Source organism: Lissotriton vulgaris, chromosome 6, assembly GCF_964263255.1.
Source record: "Lissotriton vulgaris chromosome 6, aLisVul1.2, whole genome shotgun sequence".
NCBI lineage: Eukaryota > Metazoa > Chordata > Amphibia > Caudata > Salamandridae > Lissotriton > Lissotriton vulgaris.
In genome coordinates this window covers 1,487,379,362-1,487,395,263 of record NC_141694.1, presented here as the reverse complement: position 1 = coordinate 1,487,395,263, position 15,902 = coordinate 1,487,379,362, and the positions used below count along the sequence as shown (strand labels likewise).

Genomic DNA, 15,902 nt, shown 5'->3' with positions numbered 1-15,902 from the left:
GGATGGAGAAACACTACCCGACTACTCCCCTCTGGAGGACAGATTGTTGCTCGACCCCATGATAGACAAGCGACAGCCCCAACATACCAGAAGAAAAGGAACAACCTTCCCGACCCCCTAGGCCATTGACAGCAGTTTGAGAATCTGACTTAGGGCTACTGGAAGACAGCGACTTGCAGGAAACAATCCAGAGCCCCAGGGAGATCGCCATATGGATAAGATTTAGATTGATCAAGTATATCACATACTCGAACGCTCCATCACAAACTAGGTTGGTCAGACTCAGATCACTGCATCAGAGGGTGCGGAGGGACAGGTACCTTCTTTCGTATCTGGGAGGGCCCCAAACACTACTGGACTAGGGTGGCTGGAGTAATGTCTGAAGTGCAGGCACAAACATACCTTGGATGCTCACTGGCATTTATTAGGCGCCACAGGAGAGTCCAGGTGGCCCTCACACTGGCCTCAGTGGTGGCAAAGAGCAACATAGCAAGGTTGTGGGGGGCACAGAAACCACCAAAGCTTTCTAGCTGGAAACAAGACCTGGACTTGTGCTGCCTGGCAGAAAAATCTGTACACCAAAGCGGAAGGTGCCCCCCAAAAAATGGGATAAAGTATGGAATCCATGGGAAAAGTATAGATATTAGATGGGTGAAGATAAGAACCCGAGGGAGAAAGAGCAAAGCAGTCACACAGCGACCCTTCCCTAATATATGTAATACTGTATCCTCGCTCTGGTAACTGCCGGATAAGTTGATTTTTTTTGATTGATGATTTGTTCAATAAAAATGTTTAAAAAAAAGTGAGTAGCTGTTACTGACAACTGTATTGGATCTAAAATGGAGCACCCATCAATTAAGTCAAAACTAAATTCAAGTCCCAATGTGGCGTAACAAATGGAACTGGCAGAAACAGGTTTGTAAAACCCTTCAAAAATCTGACAACCACGGGTGATTAAAATAAGGTTGGTCTGGGAGACCTGAAAAAAGAAAGCAGACAAGGGTGCAAGATATTATCCGACCATACCAATTGCACAGCCTTGCTGGGTCAAGGACCATGAGAACTTAAGAATTTTGGGAAAGATTCTTTTGAGGAATCTATTTTTCTGTTGAACACAGTGTCACAAATGTATTTTCTCTCCCTGAACACACCGACTCAGTTGAGAGATGAGGAGCTGACAAGATCATGTTCACCACCTCCAATGAAAGCTAAAAAGGACTCTGATTAGTCCAGCTCAATCTTCACGCATCAAGGTGTAAACTCCTAAGAGTAAGATGCAGGATCTGGCCCCCATTGGATAGAATGTCTGCTCTGAGTGGGAGATGAATAGGAGCACACAGGGAAAAGTGTAGTAGGTCTGCGTATCAGACCATTCTTGGTCAGAATTGGTCACGCCTAGTCTGGTCAACACTTCTTCAAAATCCAAGGAATTAAGGGTATGGGAGGAAATGTGTAGCGAAGTGGAAACTTTAACGAGTCACCCAAGACGCCCTGGAATAAATGCTGGAGAGCACAGACGGTCAATGGGCATGGGTTTGTGTTACAAAATGATGCTCGCGAGGTGTGCCGCACAGGGCAAAGATGTTTTGAAACACCTCTGGGTTGAAATGCTACTCGTGGTCGACAAGACCCCTTGTCAGCATGCCCAATTTTATAGCATACTCACTTTCAGACAGAGAAGGTGAGAACCAAGTCCTCCCTGCTTGTTGACGTAGCACACTTCGGTCACATTGCCCGCCAAGATCTGGACAGCCCCTCTGGTTTCAGAGGGGGCAGGGGGGACATGCTCAGGAGGATGCAAAACGCTAGTAAGACAGGCAGAGAGCAATCAGGAATGGAATCAATTCCCACCAGAAACATCAGAATCATATCCCGAATGACCCAGATACTATGTGGAGGTGGGAATGCTCAGATCTAGGTTGTATCCAGGGCCACTCCTACTAACAGTAGGCAGAGGGAGGACTCCAGATGAGACTTAGGTAGATGGACTGTGAACAACAAGTCAAACAGCATTGATACGGTCACCTCCAGGTAGAAAGACCACATCTGTGGCAATAAGTTTTACACAGCTAGTCATCTACCTACGGGAATAACACAAACCTACACTGCCTGGGATGGGAAATGGCCACGGCAACCACTTTGTTGGGAGTCCTAAGGGGACAAAGTTACAAATCTAAAAATGGGAACAGTGAATTTGCAACAAGTGAACACCACCAAAAAACAGGAGGTGCCGCCCTAGGGACCACAGGATCAGTATATGAAAATACACATCCAGCAAGTCCAGGGACAGCATGCAGTCTTTTCAATCCAGTACCAAAAAGGATCTTAGCCAGGGACAGCCTCTTGAAAAATTTTCCTTACACAGGTAAACTTTTTGGAGCCTAGGATCAGCCTAAGACCACCAACTTTCTTGGGAGCAAAGAAATTAAGTTTAGCACCCCTGTGCAATTTTGAGTTCTGGCATCAATTTAACTGTTCCCTTCAGCAGTAGGACTATCACTGAGGGAGGGCGGGGGCATGGGCTGCTTGGTACTGTAGGGGATAACACTTTCCACAAACTGCAGGACTCATTCATTTAAAGTTATGGTATTCCAGGCCTGCAGAACAGAAAATATCCGCCCTTCCACTGGCATAACGTGCTCCTTCACAAACTTCCCCAGTGGCGCAGGTGAGAATATAGGCAGAACTGGGCTGCAGCGTCCCTTAACCTCTTCCCCTGTATTTCAGGAAAAGTGGCTTTTGCAGTTGACCAGTTGAAATTGACTGGAATTGCCCAAAAGGGGAACTCCTGCCAAAGCACTTGAAACTTCAATAGAAACATCAGTCCTTCGTTGACTACTGCAGCTCGAATGATCTTGCGGTGGCCCTAACCTCCTTCAACCTTCATCAGTATACGGCCATTCCGGTGTATAAGGCAGGAAGCATGCTGCCCATCATGGACCACCCTTTGGACGTAGCCCCTGAGACAATCGGGTAAGTTAAGGGACCACCAACGCTGCATATCCCAAAAGGCATGGGAGAAACACCCCAACAAACATGCTGCATTCAGGCAACAAAGAGCTAGAATGCCTGTGGACAATGCTTTCTTTACAACTTTCTCCAGCTTTTGAGACACCATGGTTGGGGAAAGGCCCCTGGGTTCAACCTGATCATGGAAAGCGCCTGTACCACCAAGCGATTTGGAGAAGGATGGAGGGACAAGAAAGCGGAGTCCAACAGCTGGCATGTAGCGATGTGCAATGGTTTGGTTATCCACCATGCACAAGGTGAGTTTTTAGACCATGGCTATTTGGATGCTTTCAGAAGAGCCACATTAAAAGGGAGGCAGTGCTTCCATGGTAGACAACGCCAACTGTAGCCCATCACTAAAAATGTTAGGCCTGTATTCCACTGAAGGGAGAACGAGCTTCAACACTTTAGAAGCCTTGATCATGGCATGAAGGATAAACTCTCTGCCAGTGCTGGATTAATGTCTGGTGACTTATCAAGCCCACTGGCATTCTGAAAGGCCAAAAGATCTGTTGCATCAGAGGAGGGGATGGGCTCAGTGCCATCAGCATCCCCATGATTATCTGAGGACTTTTGGTCTAAGTCCAAACAAAAAGCATACAACTGTGTTCCAATATGGGCTTTGTGGATTGGGCAACTCTTGAGATTATTGATCCTCCCAGAAGCGTTGAGCATCTCTCTGGATTTCATCCTATTGACAGATGGCAGTAGTGTCTTGGGGAGGTGAAGATCCTAACGGCACTTGAATCTACGGCAGAGGTGGCAACCTGGTATACGTCGAGGGTGGGCTGGGTCCGCAGGACCTTCTACACCATCCAAACGTGTATGAAACTGGGCTTTTGTTACAGTTATCCCCCCACTTTTTGTCCCTTTTAGCTACTAGATGCAGATTTTCAACTCTGACAGTGCACGGAGGCCTGCTAACCAGACCTCAGTGCCAGTGCTCCTTCCCCAAAACAAGATGTTATCTAGTGGTTCTACAATTGGCTAGAGACTTTAGCACCTGTGTAAGTCCCTAGCAAATGGTACCCAGGATACTTAAGGCATAAGTACTAAAGAGGGTCCGAAAGGGCTGCAGCCTATATTATGCCACCCTAAGGGACCCATACACCAATACCACACAGACTGCCTCTGCAGGCTGAGTAACATGGTGGAAGCCAGGATTAAAAACATAACATGACACTCCTGCGTGCCATGCCAGAGTCACTGCCTCTAATATATATAGGTCACCCCTACAGCAGGCCTCTGAGCACTACGGCAGGGTGCATTATATTTTATGTGAGGAAATATATGCATGATCAGATATGCCCCTTTGATGTCTAGTTCTATTACTAGACATTACAAGTGAGCAGGAAAGCCCTCTTAAGGTATGTAGTTAAAGTTCAGGAATTTGTATAGCGCACTACTCACCCAGAGGGTCTCAAGGCGCTTGGGGGAGGGTGTGCATTATTTATCGAATAGCCAGGTTTTAAGTTGCTTTCTGAAGGAAATGTGCTTCTGTGTAAGGCGGAGGTGAGTGGGAGAGAATTCCAGGTTTTGGCCGCTAAGTAGGAGAAGGATCTTCCTCCCATGGTGGATCTGTGGATGCGCGGAACTGCGGCAAGGGCTTGATTGGAGGATCGTAGTTGGCGGGTGGGTGTGTAGAAGGACATTCGTGTGTGGAGGCATTCAGGTCCTAGGTTGTAGAGGGCCTTGTGTGCGTGGGTGAGGAGACGGAACGTTATTCTCTTGTTGGCGGGAAGCCAGTGGAGGTCTTTCAGGTGACCGGTGATGTGAGCTTGGCGAGGGATGTCCAATATGAGTCTGGCTGTTGCGTTTTGGATGCGTTGGAGTTTTTTCTGTAATTTGGCTGTGGTTCCGGCGTAGAGTGTGTTTCCATAGTCCAGTCGGCTAGTGACCAGTGCGTGGGTGACAGTCTTTGTTGTTTCGGTGGGGATCCAACGGAAGATTTTTTTTGAGCATGCGAAGTACGGCGTTGACTTGTCTGGTCATCGAGAGGGAGGAGTCCAGGATGAAGCCCAGGTTACGTGCGTGGTCTGTAGGTATGGGTGCTGTGCCCAGGGCCGGTGGCCACCATGAGTCGTCCCAGGCAGAAGGGGATGATCCTAGGATGAGGACTTCCGTTTTGTCTGAGTTTAGTTTTAGGCGGCTGTTTTTCATCCATTCAGCTACTTCTTTCATGCCTTCGTGAAGATTGGTTTTGGCGGTGTGAGGGTCTTTGGTGAGGGAAAGGATCAGCTGGGTGTCGTCAGCGTAGGAGATGATGTTGAGGTTGTGTTGTCGCACGATGGTTGCGAGGGGGCTCATGTAAAAGTTGAAGAGGGTGGGACTGAGTGATGAACCTTGTGGTACTCCGCAGATGACTTCGGTGGCCTCTGATTTGAATGGGGGGAGGCGGACTCTCGGGGTTCTCCCGGCGAGGAACGAGATGATCCAGTTCAAAGCTTTTCCTTGTATGCCGACGTTGCTGAGGCGTTGTATGAGGGTGCTATGACAGACTGTGTCGAAGGCGGCGGAGAGGTCGAGTAGGATGAGGGCAACTGTTTCTCCGTTGTCCAGTAGCGTTCGGATGTCGTCCGTCGCTGCAATGAGGGCGGTTTCGGTGCTGTGTTTGGCTCGGAAGCCGGACAGCGAGGTGTCGAGGGAATTGTTGGATTCAAGGAAGGCGGCGAGCTGGCTATTGACTGCTTTCTCAATGACTTTGGCAGGGAATGGGAGGAGGGAAATGGGGCGGTAGTTCTTAAGTTCAGAGGGGTCTGCTGTGGGTTTCTTCAGGAGGGCGCTGAGTTCGGCGAGTTTCCAGCTTTCTGGGAAGGTAGCGGAGTTGAAGGAGCAGTTGATGACATCACGGAGATGGGGTGCGATGATGGAGTCTGCTTTGTTGAAGATGTGGTGGGGACAAGGGTCGGTTGGCGATCCTGAATGGATGGAGTTCATTAGGCGGATGGTGTCTTCAGTGGTGATTGGGTTCCAGGCGCTAACGTTGTTAGAGTGCGGTTTAGGTTCGGAGGTGGGTGGAGTGGACTGTTCTTTGGATAGGTTCTCAAAGCTGTTATGTATGTCGGCGATTTTGTTATGGAAGAAAGAGGATAACGAATCGCAGAGGTCTTGGGAGGGAGTAATGTGGTTTGAGCCTGCGGTGGGGTTGGTACATTCTTTGACGATGTTGAATAGTTCCTTGCTGTTGTGGGCGTTGTCGTCGAGTCGATCCTTGAATGCTGATTTCTTGGTGGATCGGATCAGTTGGTGGTGTTTGCGGGTGGCGGTCAGGTTGTCAGTGGTTGGGTTTTTTCTCCATGTTTTCTCGAGAGTATGGCATAGTTTCTTGGATTTCTTAAGGTCATCATTGAACCAGGGGGCCTTTTTGCTACCCTGTTTGGTCTGGTAGTTTTTCAAGGGTGCTAATTTGTCAGCGCTGTGAGTGATCCATTGTGTGAGTTTGGTGGCAGCTTGGTTTGGGTCCGATGATGGCGGGAGGGTATTGGTTGAGCAATGTGAGGAGTTGGCCGGTGGTGATTTTGTTCCAGTTTCTTCGAGGAATAGGTTGTGGGTCGTGGTTTTTTTGTAGCTGAAGTGAACACAGCTGTGGTCCGTCCAATGGAGAACTGTGGTGTGATCGAAGGAGATGTAGATAGAGTCGAGCGTGTGGGTGGGGGTGTCAACAAGTTGTTTGAGTCCGAGATTGGCTAGGTTGTCTAGAAGAGTGGTGGTGTGGTTGTCGTTTTTCTTTTCCAGGTGGAAGTTGATGTCTCCCAGTAGGATGTAGTTCTCGGAGTTGAGGGCATGTGGGCTGATGAAGTCAGTGATGTCTTTGCTGAATTGTGTGCGGGTTCCTGGTGGTCTATAGATGAGGGTGCCTCTAAGTGTGGTCCTGGGGTCGGTGTGGATCTGGAAGTGGAGGTGTTCGGCGGTAGCTAGGTTATCGTCGGAGCTGGTCGTGATTCGGATGGTGTTCTTATGGACGATGGCGATGCCTCCTCCTGTTTGGTTGGTGCGGACTTTTCGGATGATCTTGTAATCGTCCGGGATGGCTATGGCGATGTCGGGCGCTGATGATGCGTTCATCCAGGTTTCTGTAAGGAAGGAGACGTCCGGTGATGCAGTGTCGAGTAGGTCCCAGAGTTCAGTGGCGTGTCTGTGGACCGAGCGGGTGTTCAGCAGGATGCATTTCAGGTGGTTAGAGTCGGAGCTGTGTTTGGAGGGGGAGGATTTGGTGTGGGTCTTGATGCAGGCGAACTTGCAGGAGTGGCAGGCGAAGAGTCCGTGGGTGCGTCCTAGGGCAGCTTCACAGCATTGTGGTGTGCGTCCGGGGTTATGGGCACAGAGGGTGGCGGCGTCATACGTTATGCTGGAGGAGTGGGTTTTGCGAGGACCAGGGGGGTCAGGCGCGGACGGGCGTAGATGGGTTTACCTTTGGCGCACCTTTGGCGCCCATGGGGCGCGTCCGCTGCGCGCAAAGGCATCCGTCATATGTTGATAGTGGAGGGGGCGGGGGCGAGGGAGGGTCAGCTGGGAGGCGGGAGCGGGGTGGAGGGCCGGCCAGGGATGCAAAACAACAATCAACAAAATGGCAGGAAGCCAAAAGCGAAACACGATTGGGGCACAATCAAAATGAACGCACTGATAATGGCAAATGCACCGGCACAGGCAAGCACAGCTCAGATATACAGTCAAAAGGCAGCGCAGCACAATTTAAATCACTTCAGAGCTCACTTTCGCAATAGCGCTACAATAACAAAGTTAAATGCAGTCAGGTACGATTAAAAGCGCTACGATCTAAATGTAAACTGCACTCAGGCACAGAAGCTTGTGGGAGCAATGCGAGGGAGCAGAGAGCAATCAGGGACTCTAGCGCTACGATACCACAGGCGGCAGGCAGGTCAGGGAGCAGTGTGAGGAGCTACCGCTTCTGAGGGAATCAGGGCGGGTCACAGCGCAACAACACAAGAGCGGAGCTAAAGCTATCAGTGGGAGGGAGGGTCAGCTGGGAGGCAGGAGCGGGGTGGAGGGCCGGCGAGGGATGCAAAACAACAATCAACAAAATGGCAGGAAGCCAAAAGCAAAACACGATTGGGGCACAATCAAAATGAACGCACTGATAATGGCAAATGCACCGGCACAGGCAAGCACAGCTCAGATATACAGTCAAAAGGCAGTGCAGCACAATTTAACCACATGGCTGCTGGGCGTTTTCCCCCCCTGTGCTGGAAAATGCCATTTTAGTGGCACTATGACGAGCTCAGCTCGTCATCAGCACACGACACCCGTGGGTGATGATGAGCTGAGCTCGTCATCAGCATCGAAAGGGTTAAATCACTTCAGAGCTCACTTTCGCAATAGCGCTATAATAACAAAGTTAAATGCAGTCAGGTACGATTAAAACCGCTACGATATAAATGTAAACTGCACTCAGGCACAGAAGCTTGTGGGAGCAATGCGAGGGAGCAGAGAGCAATCAGGGACTCTAGCGCTACGATACCACAGGCGGCAGGCAGGTCAGGGAGCAGCATGAGGAGCGACCGCTTCTGAGGGGATCAGGGCGGGTCAGGTACTGGGCACCGATCAAAACAAATTCCCCCGCTATATAATTGCTTCAGTGAAACCTATGGTGTTTGGTATCAAACACCTCATATTAATAAACCCACACTGACTCCAGTGATGGATTTATTAGTACAAGCAGTATCGCCTGAAACCTACCAGCCTTCTAGCGTGCTGGCTGACTGGTCCAGCCCAGCCTGCCATCACAGGCAAGTTTCTGACCCCCAGGGGTAAGTCCATGCTCTCAGGTGGTCACGAACAATGCCTGCTCTGGAAGGAGGTGTTTTACATCTCGTCCAGGAAGGCTGGTAAACTACTATTCAAAGGCAGTGAGCTCCAAAGAGAGCACTGCCTTTGGTATGCAAATCTGGCTTCCCTCAGAGGTGACCTGTTGGTGCTGCCTCAGACCTTGCCACATACTTACCTTAAGTCCAGGAGATGGTCCCTTTAGTTACTGGGAAGTACCCGTATGCAGTGTATGTTTTTCCTCAATATGATAACATTACCGCTTCAGAAATTGCACTGTGTCCATTTTTAAACACTACAAATTCATAACTCAAAAAGTACTTACCTGATTCCGATGATCTAATTCCCATTAACGTGTCATTTTTGTATATCAGTGTCAGACTGATTTCTTTTAGTGTGGTCTCACTTACTACCTTTGTGTGTGCAATAATGCCCAACTGTTAGCCCACACTACCACAAAAGAGCATTTGTGCCTCTAATTCTTTTGGGGTTGGCCTTAACTCTTGAACCTTTAGAGGTGTGCGAAATTTGGAGGGCTCCCAGCCGTCCGACGCACACGCCAACCATAGTGCCGGACAGCCGGGAGCCATCCGACGTATCCAAAGGGTTAAACAGTGTACCTCTTTTTGGTCCACTATATAAAGAGCTGGCTTCCTACACCAGGGGGTGAAGTGGAGCCCCAAATGGTCCAATGGGGCCACCTGGTGCACCAAAGAGCACTGCTACTCCCTGGAACATATTCAGCACGGCCTGTAGGAAGGAGGCAGAATCCGCCCCAGGACCTTTGTGGTATGCAGGTGTGGGTATCATCCTGGGCGCTGGGAGAGGCGTTATCTAACTCCGGCTCTATGAAAAAAGAGCAGGGGAGAAGCACAAGGTGAAGTCTTGCCCCCGTGCTGGGAGAATAGGAGCGTTTCTTCTTCTTATGGAGTCTCTATTTTTCCTTTGAGGAGAGGGAGGAGTGAGATGGAGGTATGGACCTTTTCCAGATTCTAGATTAAGGCCTGTCTCTCCGACACAACGTTCCTCACTTGCACTGGCCATAAAAAGCTTTCCTTGCCACTCGTGGATGGCCTTCAAATTAATTTAGAGGCAGAGGGGTGGGTGCTATATGGATCCAGTGATGGAACCCCAACGCCACTTCCTGGACAGAGACCGAGCCAGCACCCCCCATCGCCCTGGAGAGATATGGCAGATGTTTCCAGGTTAAGTCTGGCGCCTGGGATATTCTATGGTGATGAACATGCAGGTAGAAGTGTCCAAAAGAAACTATTTCTAGCATTGGTATTCTTATAAATCCAAGCGCTAAATGGTCATCTGCCTACTTTGGTTTATCCACCCTCTAGAGATGAATGGCCCTTAAACTCTCCCTCCCCTATGAGCATCTAAATTCTAGAGCAAAGTTTTGACTTCCTCACTGGGAAGGAGGGTGGATGCATTGGTTTTCCTTTTTCACCTCTCATGTCATTCTGCCAATAGAATAATATAGCTGTCTCTTTAGTACCCACTGATATAAGAGCACCTCTAAAAAGAACTAATACAAAGAGCAGACCATGAAAAAACTAGAGGGGGGGATGGGGAACCAACATTATTTTATTTTTTTTTTTAAATCGAAGAGATCTTTAAAAGCATACTGTAACCCAGAGAAGACCATAACAGTCCATGTCACACACTGAAAATGAGAACAGAGGTGACAGGGCTGAGGAGTACCAAGGCAACACAGCATGGGAGTGGCCAGACACACACATTTACTACAAGTAGTATAAGCTTCCAAAGCTCATCAAAGCGCCTATTCTCCAACACTATTTGTTAGAATCAAATGTCAAATTTGCGTTTTTACCCAGGGCCTCTGGCACCAAGCAAGAGTGAAAATATGGAACTAACTACATGCTGGAAATCCTGAAATATTTGTCTTTTAGGGGTTCTGGGACACTTGGATGTAAGTGAAAGTGGCACAGGGAATCCCACACTTCTGCAGACTTAATTCTTCTCTTCAGAATGACAATACACATTAAAGATGACAATATTTAGACTTGGTTCCCCAGTTAAGGGACAATTTGCTGTCATTAAAAACAGTAATATCTCAATGGCAGTCAAGTATGGTTGCATGAAAATGTCCGATTTGAATTCACTGCCTTTCCTAGTAAATCAATTAAAACAGTTTTAAACCTCTTGCTTCCTAAAGTATTTGCTTAAATTGTATCAGTATGAGATTATGAATAATATACTCACATCAGTCTTTGGGGCAGACAAGCAGAACTGAATGAGACCTATCTTTGCCTTCTCCACACGAGATACTCCAGTACTGGCCAACTTCTGAGTCAACACCAAACCTTCAACCATTTCGCAATCATCAATTGTTCCACTGGATAAGAGTGAGAAAGAGGAACATGGCACTCGCTCAACAAAATACTTTATTTTTTCATCACAACACATTCAACCATTTTCTTCAACTTAATAAGTGTTAAAAGAAGAAAGTGCTACCTACCCCAGCTTCTTGACAATTTTTATATCTCTAAGATCCACACCAGTGGCTGTAGCTGGGTCAATCACTTTCATCACTGCATCCACACTCATTGGAGAAAGCAGGCTAGAGTATTGAGAAACCACCTAAAAGTACCAAAAGAAGAAAGGAAGCATTATTTATATGCTCTAGCTAAAAATAAAAAATAAAAAAGGAATTTGACCTATTTCAGAAACGTGTAGGAAAGGCATGCTTCCTGGGTTACTACGAGTAATCATTTAGAAGTTTATTCCACATAAGAAGAAAGTCATATCCTAAAGCAATACCTGCTATTTGGGCTTCGTGTAGTTGATTTTCAACCAATTTAAAACAGATCTCTACTTCAGCTGCCGTTACTCTAAATGTGAATATTTCAGATACATCACAGAAATACCAAATTGTTTAAAAGAAAACAAATATTCTTAAGGTAAGTAAAGTGTACATCATGCATTCTAAAAGCGTACTCCAGAGAATGAAAGGATTTTTTATAACTACACAACTATTTTAAATACAGTGTGTATGCTCTTTAGTGACTTATTCCATTACAGCTTAGGATGAGATACCATCAATGAGGCTTTTGTAAATGTGTGCTGAACGCAAGGGAAATACCTTGTACTGACTAGACTATACACGGATCCTCTTCACCATCCCTGCCTCTAATCAAAGATACAGAAATATGCATCCTGTTCGCTTATAGCACAAAGCGAGCGTGCTTGCCTTACTCTCTGTGGTTCTGTTCCCAAACCCCTACTCCCAACACCTCACAGCGAGCAATATTAAAGATTTGAGATAGCGTTACTAACTTAAACTTCACTTCAACAAATGGCAATTAGGCCATGCAGATTTAGGGTTGTCCTGAGCTGGGTATGCCACTCACTCTCTCTATGGCACACTCCTTTCAGTAGGCTTGGGAAACTAAAGTGTGCCTCCTTGAAGTGATAAATACGAAGCGGAAGAGGAACTGAACTGGCTAGTTGACCACTGACCCAAATTAACATTCCAAAGTCTTGAGGGGAGCCACATTTTTCCTCAGTTTGCTTAGTGCACTCCAATATGGAACCTGCAAGCACTGGCTGGTCCGAATCATTACTGGGAAATAGGTTCCTGTGCTGCAGAGCGGGCAAATAACCTTTTCATAAGTATTCATCAAGCGAAGAGCACTCCAATAGACGGTATGCTTTATATCCTTCTGCCTAGATGGACCAGAGCTGAAAAGTCTGTGGTGGATTGAAACACTGTGGAAACTTTAAGAGTGATTGAGAAAAAGGAGACATTCACTCTCAAACGTTGATATTCAATGGTCAATTAAACTAATCTGTAAGAGAAGCATGCCTAACAGGAATACTTCTCATATTAAAACTCTAAATGACCCTTAACAACCACCCCCAGACAACTCTTTGTAGTTGCTGAAGTGGCTAATCCTCCTGCTCGTGTATTTGATGAGAAGTTATATCTTCCACATCAGACCAACTCCGCTCTTAATAGCAGATCCAGGGATACTTGCTACAATTCAAATACATTTCTCAATGTGGGTTGATAAAAACCAATGCCAAGCTAAAATCATCTAAATCGCTTTACTAATTCAATTCCTGATGACATTACAGAAGACTGTATCTTTCAGCTGTTACTTCACTGGACTAATTCTGTGGCCATAGAACAACCTTCGTTTATTTTGGGAAAGGTTATTAAAATTTAAAGGTGTGGGTTTAAGAGAGCATAGCTCAAAAGCCAAGTATCTTCTACACGTAAATGTGAGTAAAGAAAGAGTGTGTATAATGCAAGGGATAAAAACTGGATCTGATTCACACAAAATGGTACAGACCTATGCAAGCTAACCAACTTAATTGAAAGAAAATTCTACACAGCAATTCGTATTTTCAGTAGCTGTGTTGTAGAGATCTTGCGTATTCAAAATAGAACCACAAACAAAGGTTGGAAATCATACACTACCTTTGAGTTCAAAGAAGTAGTTGCACTATTCAGCAACGTTTCTCTGTCACTCAACAGAACTGGTTGAGACATGTTGGTCAACACTTCAATCCCTTTCTCAACAGCCTTCTGGAACGATTCAGAGATAATAGTAGGATGGATTCCTTAAAAAAAAAATATAAAGGAAGCACGTGAATGCCACAAATGACCCAATTACTGTGGTATTATGAATATGCTTCCAAATAACACTATTTCCAAGTTTTTCTAGGCATTCTAGTAAGACAATTAGGAAGTCAGTTCTTGAGGGCCAGAGGCCGTCACTTGTTACTCTGCAGTATGCCATATGGGGACTGTCCTATACCACGTGTCAGAGTCTCACAATATTGGTACATTCAAAATTAGATGGCCAATGAGTATCACTTTAGGCACTTGACTGTCAGGGTTGTGAGGAGGAGCAGCCAAAGTTTACTCCAAGAGGTGGAGGGACATAGAGACTGGTTCGAAGTGGCAAAACAGAAAATAACTTATTAGTAAGTAAGCAAATAGTTAATTCTTAAATTATATTAAGCTAGAAAGTCCTCACACCTTCTTGGCACAAGTTATGAAACAACAAAATCTTTGTACTTCCTGGACATTAATTCTAGAATTTTGCTAACATTAAACTCAATGGCCAATTTTAGCCTAGGGAAAATACTTTAGGTAACTGGCCTTTCTGGAAGCAGTCGGGTCGTTAATAAACGTATGGAGGTTGACTGGCAGGATACAGATTCACCAATCTCCCTTGGATCAAATATCATGATGCCCAAAGATGCCCATGAGTGAAAGGCATACCCCTTATTACAGCCAAAGCCCTTGATTCAAAGAGAGCTCTACAAATAAAATAAAAAATATCTCATCTCAAAAACCCACCATCTAAGCAAGAACCCAACCCACATGAAAAATCTTGGTGTCCGTTGTGACCATGTGCCCAGGCACAAGTGTACTGTTGAGGGACACAGTTCTTGAGTTCTGGGACTAGTTAGAGTACATATGGTCTGGTTTGTTGTTGCATTTGCTAGTGAATAAATACTACAAAAATAGCATCACAACGGTGCCTCTCCTATAGGGCCCGAATCTCACCCACAGCAAGCCAAGATGGTACCAGTAGCCACTGGGCTGCTGAAAAAAAAAAAGGAGGCTGTGACTTTAATAAGCAGTATGTCCAGAAATATAAATGGTTCACAGTTCAGGAAAAACCTGCCCCCAGCCAGAAGAACCGCATTCCAAGCGAGAAGTGCGAAGCCCCTCTGTGACTGAGACAAGGTGGGCATAGGTACTGCATGGACAGACGGCATAAGAGAATGCTGGCTCACCTTCCTCAAAGACAATGAAAAAGGCCCTCAACCCAGGTTGATGATCTTTCTTCTTCTAGGCAGCTGGGCCTAGATGACCATGTGGCTCCAGAGTAGATAACAATTCATGTGCTCAACCTCACAACAGTTTGTTCTGACAGTTGGGCTTCGCGAATAGGTCACTGCTCTAGACAAGCAAAATCCAGACAAGCATTTTCAATGCAATAGGTCTCGCATATACGCGACTTCAAGCTAGTGCCTTTTATCTAGGTTTTAAAAAGAAACCAAAAATAAAAGTCATTGTTATTTCCAATATCAACAGCTCAAACTCGCCTAAATGAGAGACCTATTGTTATCGCAAATGCTGGTTATGTTGTATTATGAGCTTTGTAAAATTATGTGAGTCTGTATGTTAGGTTTTTGACTTTTTACTGTTTGAAAGACAGCGTCGCAAGTTAACAAATATATCAATGCGTGCATTCCCCACCCCCTCTTCAAGCTCCCCCACCCCCTTCCCCCCCGGTGTCAGCTGTTTTTAGCTACAACCTTTGATACTGACCGATAGGTGTTAATTTGTGCACTAGTGCCCTGCTTGCCGGATGCACAGCCACTCACAACATAACAGAGGTCAATGCTCAGCCATTCAACATAACCATGTGCACGGCAGCTGGGGCAGATGCAGCGCAGGCTATGGCAGCGCAATGCAGCGTCCCTTGGTGTAGTGCTGTGCACAGTGTTCAATACATTGTAGAGCTAGGGATGCAGCTTCACTGCAATCCAGCACACAGCTGTGAGACAGGGCTCTAAAGCACTTTGTGTTACAACACACAGCACTAGATGGCAGAGCACTGCAGCACCCCCCAGTGCAGTGCTGTACATCATCCTCAGCTCTGTTAAGCTGGGAATGCGAATTCACTGCAACCCAGCGCACAGCTGCGAGATAGGACAAAATCACCAATGCACTACTGCGCTTTATATTGTGGCACACAGCACTAGACTGCAGCACAGGCACACACGTCACCACCATACAAAGAACACGTGCAGCACAGTAACGAGCAGTTAAAGGAGCCGTCACTCTCAGAGCAGGCATGGCGTTTACTGCATCAGTACTGGCTTCTTGTCGAGCGCAGCATCTGGGTCTGATGAAAAGGTCACACATTGCACAGACGTCGTCACTTGGGTGGAGAAGCGCTACAACAAGAGACAGGCGAGAGAGACCCACCCAATCGAAACAGGGATGCGTGGAGGGGAAGCAGGGCTGCCACATCTCTGGCACATACTTCAAATGAGCCCGGGCAGAAATAGTGCAGAATACATTTACACACACAGAACAGGGGCAGCAGTGG

At 46.7% G+C, this 15,902-nt stretch overlaps 1 protein-coding gene across 1 annotated transcript in view; it reads right to left on the bottom strand.

Annotated features, from left to right (window-relative positions):
- CCT4 (chaperonin containing TCP1 subunit 4) overlaps nt 1-15,902 on the bottom strand; it is a 153,849-nt gene that overhangs the window by 91,399 nt on the left and 46,548 nt on the right. Inside the window, exons 5-7 of the mRNA XM_086927640.1 lie at nt 13,247-13,389; nt 11,282-11,403; nt 11,026-11,158 (exon numbers count right to left, since the gene is read on the bottom strand). Coding sequence (XP_086783766.1) covers nt 11,026-11,158; nt 11,282-11,403; nt 13,247-13,389 — 398 coding nt within the window. The remainder of the gene's footprint in view (nt 1-11,025; nt 11,159-11,281; nt 11,404-13,246; nt 13,390-15,902) is intronic.